The following is a 9595-nucleotide window of genomic DNA, read 5'->3' as shown; positions in this document are numbered from 1 at the left end:
TTAGTAAATAAATACAATGCAGCAGATGAAATGTTTTCCACTCCCATCTATTGAAAGGAGGTAATTCAGAGCTCTCAATAACGTTTAAAAACTGCATTTCAAAGTAGTTACTTTCGCTTTTGTCTGTCTTCCATAAATGAATACATGACAGAAATGAGCTTGAGGTTGTCAGGAAAGGATATGCTATGAACACTGTCAATTATTTGCGTGAATTATCCTTAAGGAGATGGAAGATAAAATTTTCCTGGGGGAACAGGAGGACATCTGTTTTTCTGTTTTCAGAGATACTTACGGTCCCCCAAGAGAAGAGGTGGTTCCTTTTGACCTTTCTTGGCACCTTAAAAAAGAGTCTTGCTTGGAGTATGATTCAAGTAATTCCCTCTTTAAATTTCTCCCTGTGTGCTTGTTAATGCTTCAAACCCCCTTAAAGGGGACTGAAGCCTTTGATTTTTCAGGTTTTTGAAGATAAAAGCTGATCATTTCTTGAACTTGCAATGGATTTTGCTAAGGATTTTGAAGTCAATGCAATGAGGAGACTTCCAAGTATTGTGGGTTTTTTTTATTTTTTTTACTTTAGATGGTTTACAGAACTAGTTTCTCATTAAACAGTACACATATTGTTTTATGACAATGGTTAACCCCATGACATGTCAACATTCTCCCTTCTCGACCTTGGGTTCCCTATTAACAGCTTTCCTGTCCCCTCCTGCCTTCTAGTCCTTGTCCCTGGGCTGTTGTGCCCCTTTAGTCTCATTTTGTTTTATGGGCCTGTCTAATCTTTGGCTGAAAGATGAACCTAGTAGTGACTTCATTACGGAGCTAAAAGGGTATCCAGGGGCCATACTCTTGGGGTTTCTCCAGTCTCTGTCGGGCCGGTAGAAGACTTCAAGTTTTTTAAGCCTAGGAATAATGACTAATATGATTCTTCAAAAAGATTTATCTGGCAGCAGCATGTAAAATGGAGACAGGCTGAAAAACCAGTTAGGAGTCAAATAAGATGCTATGCAGTGGAAAGTAGCACCAAACACAGAACCAGTAGGACTTAGGAACTGGTTGTATGTGAAGTAATCAAAATACTTAAGGTTCACATTTACTCCTTATTAAAAGTGTATTGTAACACTTCTAATATTATTTATCACTACTAAAAAAACATTTAGGCCAGACCTTAAAAAAAAAAAAAGGAAGACCCTTGACAAGATGGATTGACACAGTGGCTGCAACAGTAGGCTCAAGCGTAACGATTGTGAGGATGGTGCAGAACTGGGGGTTGCTATGAGTCGGAACCGACTCAACGGCACCTAACAACAACAACAATCAAGTATAAGATTCCTGGTCTCACCTAAGTGTTTCTTAATAAGGAGAAAATGTGAACCTTAAATTTCAAAAAAGCCACTAACTCATCTCATAAAGGCTGATACTCTGTAGATCCTACAAAGTAAGATAAGATGGGAGTCTCCATTTATTTAAACCATCAAACTAAAAAGGAACCAGAAATATATGCTACCACAGAGGGTTCAGGAGTCTGAGTGGTGAAAATTGTTAAGTCCTGGCTACTAACCAAAAAGTTTGTGATTTGAACCCACCCAGAGGCACACCTGGCAATCTGCTTCCAAAAGGTCACAGCCTTGAAAACCCTATGGCGCAGTTCTACTCTGCATACATGGGGTCATCATGAGTTAGAATCGACTTGATGGCAACCAGTTTGGTTTTTTTATACAGGGATTTCCAAGATACATTGTCAAAAAAACCAGGGTGGAAAAAAATAGACATTATGTGCAGGACAGATGTACATCTACTGAGTATTCTTGTCAAAAGAAATCAAACATGAATCTTATAAGCCTGCAGGTGACTTTTCAAAGTGTGGTCTGCGGTACCCCTAGATGTCCCTGAGACCCTTTCAGGGAATTCCTTTAAAAGACTATCCATCCAATACTCAAAAACTATTTTCTTAGTGATATGAAGACATTTGCCATTTTCACTCTCATTCTTGCATGAGTGTATGGAGGCTGAAGCAGACACTGCCTGACAATTGATTTTCCAACAGACTGAATGCAAAGGCAGTTTTTGAATCTAGCTGTTTTTTGTTAAGCTAGACACTTTAGAAATTTTCAAAAATACAAAACAATGCTACTCTTCTCACCATTTTATGTTGAGAAAGTTATTTTTATCAAAAATATTTATGTTACCATGTAATGAGTTTATAATTTTTTTAACAAATTAATATTTTAAATTTTTGTTTTAATTTCTGATATGGTAAAGTTAGCAGGGGTCATTTGTCAAGTTACTTTACTACCTGCTTTTGCTGATTGTCACCGACATAGCAGAGTAGTAAATTTCTGATATATAGATAACACTGTGATATATAAACACAAAACATAAACTGCGTTGTGATCTTCAATTAATTTTTAAGCATGAAAAGGGGTCCTACAACCAAAAAGTTCGAGAACCACTGCTCTAGGTTATTAGTTTTCAATCCCACACATTAGAATTACCTGGGTCACTTAAACACGACTGCCAGGCCCCATTTCCAAAGATCCTAATTTAACTGGGTTAGACCCTACACCCAAGCATCCGTTTAAAAAACAAACCACCATTCCACCCTCCCCCTCTTTGAATGTGCAGTCTGGACTGACAACCACTGCTCTAGATAGAATTACCAATTTAAGTAAAGTACAGGAAAAAGAGGAACATGTTAAATTATGCTATGGGGGTGCAATCGGCAAAACCAGACAGTGAAAAAGCGACTAGACAAACAATCTCTGATAAATTACGGCTCAGATTAAACCAATTTCTAAAGGAAAGTAGAGAGGACGCGCTGGACAGTAAAGCTAAACTCGGTTAATCCCATACTGTTGGTTTAATGCCATTATTGTGTCCTAGTTTCTGCTGCTAAATTTTCTCATACATTACCGGTTGTCCTGGGTCAGAACCCACAGCCTCCCGACCTTGCTCGCTGCTCTGAAGTCCCCAGGGCCTCCAAAACCTGAGGAGGATTACCACGTGCCGCGAGTCACGTGCCGGACGCCGGGTTGGGAGGCCGTTGGAGGTGCCTGCGCAGCTCGCCCAGCCCCACTTTCCTGCCCTTGCGCGCTGGTCTCCCGGCATCCTGAGCGCTGCGTTCCCGCCAGTACGACGGTGGAGCGGTTTTTCTGGTGTCCTTCGTCGCCTATCGCGGCCACGTTTTGAGCTGCTGCTGTCCATTTTTAAATCCATCGCCCCACTATGCAGCGTGAGTCTGGGAAGAAGAAGCAGGAGAAGAAGGGGGACAAGCGGCTGTTTGACGCCATGTCTTTTGGGAAGGACCTCCTTGCGGGCGGTGTCGCGGCGGCAGTGTCCAAGACGGCAGTGGCCCCCATCGAGCGTGTGAAGCTGCTGCTGCAGGTCCAGGCGTCGTCCAAGCAGATCAGTCCCGAGGCGCAGTACAAAGGCATGATAGATTGTCTGGTGCGGATTCCCCGTGAGCAAGGTGCGTACAGGATGCCGAGCGCCAACCTCTCCGCGCTCACCGTCAGCTTTCCAGAGAACGGATGGGCTGGGGGGGAGGCGATTGCGGGCGCCAAGGCCATGTCTGTTAGTGATGCGTTTCCTTCTTCACCTTTGAAAATTCAGTTTTTTAACTAATCCAAGAGGCTCTGCTTTCCCGAAGCTAAGAGGGCCTCCGTGTAACCATTCCTGATAAAGAGGAATCCACCTTTTCTCTAAATTTCTCCACTGCAGCAGGATTTACACCTTGGTGTACTTGTGCCAGGCTCAGAGGGAGAGACGTTGGCCTCAGGATTGAGGGAGATGCCATTAAGCAGTCTGCTGTAAAGAGGTGCTTTAAGTTACTTAAATGTTTGTTGAAATAGTACTTTTAAGCACAAATATGGATTCATTGGCGCCTCACAGTACTCTGGTACCTAGTCAGTGAGAAGGAGTTCTCCTTATTCTTGAGAACCTACTGAAGCCCACGGCTTAGACTAGGTTAAGGCAAGTGACTCACTGCTGCACAAAATTTTAAGGGGGCACCAAAAAATTTAGTAATCAAGATAAACAGTATTTTAAAAAATCAAAATTAATGCAGAAATCCATGACTGCAAAAAATTACCAAAATCTTAAAGACAGGATCAACAGCAGCCTCACCCGCTTGGTGGACACCACCACACTGCGGCCAATATGCCAGTCCCAAACCTTTATTGGAGTCTGAGGCAAAAGGAAAAATCCATTACTACTGATCCTGTCTTTATTTAACATTCTGGTATTTTGTTCATCGTGGAATTATTTCTGTTAATACTGAATAATTTTAAGGACTAAATAATGTGTCTTGTGAACCAGGAAATGCCTTCCTGTTGCAGGGTGTCTCCTAAATTGTTGTTGTTAGGTGCCATCGAGCCGGTTGTGACTCATCGCAACCCTATAGGACAGGGTAGAACTGCCCCCAGAGGATTTCCAAGGAGTGGCTGGTGGATTTGAACCACTGACCTTTTGGTTAGCAGCTGAGCTCTTAACCACTACACCACCAAGACTCCTAAACTAGAAGGGTAAATTTATCAGAAACCTTCTGTAATCCACCCATGCAGTTGGATTCAATTGAAAACTCTGCACAAATAAGAAATAAAGTGGCTTCAACTCCAGTGCCATCCTTTCTTCCACTCCCGGGCAGGCTACTCATAAAAAAGCAAGCATTCTCTCCTGAGAGATGTGGTTACAGTTCCTGACCTGTTGGGTATACTATATGAGATCAGAAGTAGAATCTTAAAGCATCATCTAAACTGTGAATTTAGAATGCCAGTCTGGGAGGTGAGCTCAGATATTTCAGTCTCCCCATCCCCCCATCATTTTATCAGAGCAAGCTTCTGATTTTCCCCAAGGTTTTTACAGGAAAAGCAGGAACTTATCTCTTTGGCTTATATTCTAAGACCTCATCAGAGAATCCATCCTGACTCATAGCAACCTTGTAGGACAGAGTAGAACTGCCCCATAGGGTTTTCAAGGCTGTAATCTTTACAGAAACAGACTGCCACATCTTTCTGCTGCAGGGTGGCAGTTGGGTTTGAACCACTGACATTCAGTTAGCAGCCAAGCCTTAACCACCACCCACCAGGGCTCCTTGTCAGAGAACTAGGGGCCTCTTTGTAATTAGCTCATCTGCTTAAAATTTTTAATCAAGTAAAGTTAAATACAAGAATCCAAACATTTTTTATGGTCAGATTTTACTCACCAATGTTAATTTATATTTTAGATTTGTTTTCGGTATGTAAACACGAGCATATTCTATAAATAGTATGGTGTTCTAATTCCTGCTTTCTCTACCTTCCAAGACAAGATGATAACAAGCAGACTTTAAGAAGATGTTTCCTAGTCTTACGTACAAGGCACTGTGATGAATGCACCATGCTATATCCTATGCTAAAAGAAAAAAAAGAACAAATCATTGGCGGTCGAGTCAGTTCTGACTCATAGCGACCCTATAGGACAGAGTAGAACTGCCCCAAACAGTTTCCAAGGGAGCAAGCTGCTGCATCCTTCTCCCCTGGAGCAGCTGGTGGGTTCCAGTGGTTAGCAGCCGAGTGCTTAACCACTGCACCACCAGGGCTTCTTATCCTGTACTAAGGGACCAGTAATTCTCAACAGGAATAATGTTGTGAGCTAGGGACATTTTTGGAAACTTGGAGGAATTTTATGTTTACGACAAAAGTAAACCAGTTGCTGTCGAGTCAGTTTTGACCCATGGTTTGACCTGTGGTGACCCCATGTGTGTCGGTAGGGTTTTCAATGGCTGGTTTTTCAGAAGCAGATTGCAGGCCTTTCTTCCAGAGCACCTCTGGGCAGATTCAAACCTCTAAACTTTTGGTTAGCAGCCGGCTGTGTTAATCACTTACACCACCTAGAGACGCCACAGAGGTAGAGGGGTACAATCCTAAATTGCAGTGATAGGAAGAGCAGGGTTCAGGGATGCTAAAAATCCTACTATGTACAGGCCAGTACTATGCAAAAAGACTTGCTCTGCAACGTGAATGACTTTCAGATCTCCCATTCATGTAGCAGTAAAACCTGTTTATGATTATCTGAGCATAGAACCTAACTCTGATTTACTTATAAACCCAAACTATTTGTAGCATAGTTTCAATATACACTGATTCCAGTAATGCAGCTACCATGTAAGTAGAGAGAGGATTGTACTTTGTTTTGTTCAGAATTTTACTAAGACTTGTTCCTCATTTTGAAAACTCATGTCAGCAGCTCTGCTTGTGGTATTTGTGGTCCCCACCTATGTCTCCATTTGTAGCTATTGCATTCATAGTGATTATACATACATCGGTATAAATACATTTATTAAAACCTTTTTTAAATTGTCAATATGTATCTTAAGTACAGCTGATTCGTTATAAGTAGAGGCAAGCATCTATTTATTATCTTTTATGGTGTGGTCGTGTCCCACATTTACATACTAAGATATATATTTTATTAAGGAGCCCTAGTGGCACAGTGGCTAAGTGCTCAGCTGCTAACCGAAAGGTCGATGGTTTGAATCCACCAGTCACTCTGCGGGAGAAAGATGTGGCAGTCTGCTTCTGTAAAGATTACAGCCTTGAAAATTCTATGCGGGCAGTTCTCCTCTGTCCTGTAGGGTCACTGTGAGTCTGAATCAGCTTGACATCAACAGGTTTGGTTTTATGGTGTGGTTGTGCACCATATTTACTTACTAAGATAGATACCATATATTTTATTTTACATATTTTAAATTCCTTTACTTTCTCCTTTTATATAACAATAAAGGCACTATATCCATTTTTTTTTTTAATTGGTAAAGAGGTCATTGTCAATTTTATTTCTGAATAGTAATGGAAGCATTATAAAATACGTATTATATGTAGAGGACTTGAGTCTGATAGGCTTGGGAATCACCATGTGAAATCACTCTGGAGCTTTATTGAGCAATCAGACTCTGAAATTGTATTTCTGGAAGTTAGCTTTTCTTCCTTTTTTGAAAGTCAAGACATACATCCATCTCAAGTGTCCTGCAGTCTCCTATTTTTCATGATTTCCTAATTTTACTGAGAACTTGCCATCCTGTAAGTAACATGGAGTCAGCCTAAGAGATGTGAGTTCAGAAGGCACAACTGGATGCTCTCTCACTATCTTATTTATCTCTGCTTTCTCTCCACCCCAAGGATAGATATCTTCATTCTTGCTCTAAACATAGCTTTAAATATCTCTTTGTGTATCCTTAATATTTTTTATCACTTTTCTTTGCTCATTCTGAGTTTAGCCTAATGCTATTTTTAAAGATTTACTCTATTCTTTAGTTGGTTTTATGACCTTCCAACTTTGCACATGTGCTTTATTTAATCTTTAAACCTTTATTACACAAATAATGCATGTGTAATATAGAAAACTAGAATATATAAAGAAGCAAAAAAGGAAAAAACAAATCACTGCTGAAATCACCTTAGTATTTTGGTATCTCTCCTGTACTTTTTCACTAAGCAAGCTATGCATATGTAAATATATTTTTAATTAAAATGGTTGTTTTATTTAATGTATTATAAACATAACCTTTTAAAGGTCTGATCTGTGAGATCCCTTTGCCTTAAGTGTTTTCTCTCAGGAGCCTTTTCTTCCTCACTAAGGTCATTTGCAGTCTCATTTTTAAGAACCTTCCAGAACCCTTTCTCAGTGAGTTCATCAGCTGTCTTTTAACCTGGACTTTTCTAAGCCTGTTCTTCTAAAGGCTAGCGCAGTGAAGATTTTTATATTTTAGGGTTCACCTTGAAGATGATACTTTGGGGGCGTAGAAAGAAAATATTAGATATTATTTATATTTATTTTATCTAAATAAAATGGGAAAACTACTGCTATTTAATATATGAATTGGCACTGGCATCTGTGCTTGGGCCAGCTGTCAATTACATATCACAGTACACTGAAGCATCCTACGAAGAGTGTGAGTTACACAGTGTAGAAGGTATAACAGAGGCAACCTTTCTTGATTATTATATAATAAACATATTATAGTTTATGTTTGCACATTTAAGTGGATTTACAGATTCTATTATCAAGTTTTAATTAAATCTTTAAAACATGAACAAAACTTTTAAGAAGATCCTGCCATGAAAAACATATCAAGAATAGTACTAGTAGCAAGTGAACAACAAGAAAATGACACAGCTAATGACCTTTACTCCTAGAATTATTTCATCAATCACATTACAGTGCAATGTAGAAACAATGAGAATCTAATCAGATCTAAGAAGACTGTTTGAAATTATCAAGATTATTTGAAATATAGATTCACATACCCTATTCTTAAGGATGAGCCTCACCCTAAGAGTGCCTTGAAATAATAGCAAATGATGGTATGAAAACATCATGGTTAGCAAGATATTTGAAAATACTGTTTTTCAGGTGTTCAAATAAATGCTTGACTATGCTGTAATATCACTTAATCATATAGGTTTTCCCCAGCCCTCCTATCTAAAATATACTTTCATTCTCCGCCTTTTCACTCTTCATAATTCTTATGACCGCCTAACATATTTATTTGTTCATTTTCTGTCTCCCTGGACCCTCCCCCTAAAAAATGTAAGCTCCATAAGCTTTGTTGTTACTGCTGTCTCCAGCAGGTAGAACAGTGTCTGATATGCAGTAGGTATCCAATAAAAGGTTTTTAAATGAAGAATCTTTATCTCTTCCTGTAGTTTCTATTTTAGGTATGTTTTACAAAAGTAGATAATAGAGTAGTATAGTTGCAAAGGTATATATGTAATTTATTTTTTAATTAAAAAATAAATACATAGTTGAGAATTATGCTCACTTTTTTTTACTAATAGGCATACTGTCAAAACATGTTGGAGTCCACTGGTCTAGAATATTATACAAACATGCCTAGCATTCCCATTCTTGATCAATAAGTGGCCGAGTAACTTTCTCCCATTTTTCCCATCAGTTCCATTTAAAGTCTTTTTTTTTTTTTGTTTTCTTGTTTTAGAAATAATTTCAGAATAGGTTTTTCTCACCTTTCTCAAATTTTGGAGAGATTATTTTTTCTTAGCAGTTAAGTAGAAAACTTAACAGATATTCTATTTTCCATAGGGAAAGACATCTTAATCCCTATGTTTTTCTCTACCAGTTTGGTGGTGGTGGTGGTTGTATGCCATTGAGTCAATTCCAACTCACAGCAACTCTATAGGACAGAGTAGAACTGCCCCAGAGTGTTTCCAAGGCTGTAATCTTGATGGAAGCAGACTGCCATATCTTTCTCCCACAGAGCAGCTGGTGGGTTCGAACTGCTGACCTTTCAGCTAGCAGCTGTGCACTTTAAACACTGCGCCACCAGCGCTCCTTGGTTTTGTGGTACATATTAGGAGATTTTACATTTATTTTATGTGACTACAAAGTCAAGTAGTTCTACAGTTGTATCACTTCTGTTTCTTCCCTTGTTTTATTCTAACTGGAACTACTACTGTTTTTATCCAGAATGGATTTTTATGTAGAGGCAGTAGAAATTTTATAGCTCTAAGTCTGGTGTCAAACCTGGAAACAAATCCCAGTCTTTTTTCACCTGTGACCTTGGACAATTTTTTTTTTCTTTATTTTTAATTATTAAATTTTT

At 39.2% G+C, this 9595-nt stretch overlaps 1 protein-coding gene across 1 annotated transcript in view; it reads left to right on the top strand.

The window, feature by feature from the left end:
* The first annotated feature begins 3222 nt into the window (after positions 1 to 3222).
* The window catches only part of SLC25A31 (solute carrier family 25 member 31), a 38341-nt gene continuing 31968 nt past the window's right edge, over positions 3223 to 9595 (top strand). The window contains exon 1 of the mRNA XM_004389280.1: positions 3223 to 3466. Within this exon, the coding sequence (XP_004389337.1) occupies positions 3223 to 3466 (244 nt within the window). The remainder of the gene's footprint in view (positions 3467 to 9595) is intronic.

The sequence above is a fragment of the Trichechus manatus genome, unplaced genomic scaffold, assembly GCF_000243295.1.
Source record: "Trichechus manatus latirostris isolate Lorelei unplaced genomic scaffold, TriManLat1.0 scaffold00239, whole genome shotgun sequence".
In the NCBI taxonomy this organism is placed as follows: Eukaryota; Metazoa; Chordata; class Mammalia; order Sirenia; family Trichechidae; genus Trichechus; species Trichechus manatus.
This window is presented reverse-complemented; position numbering and strand designations above follow the sequence as displayed.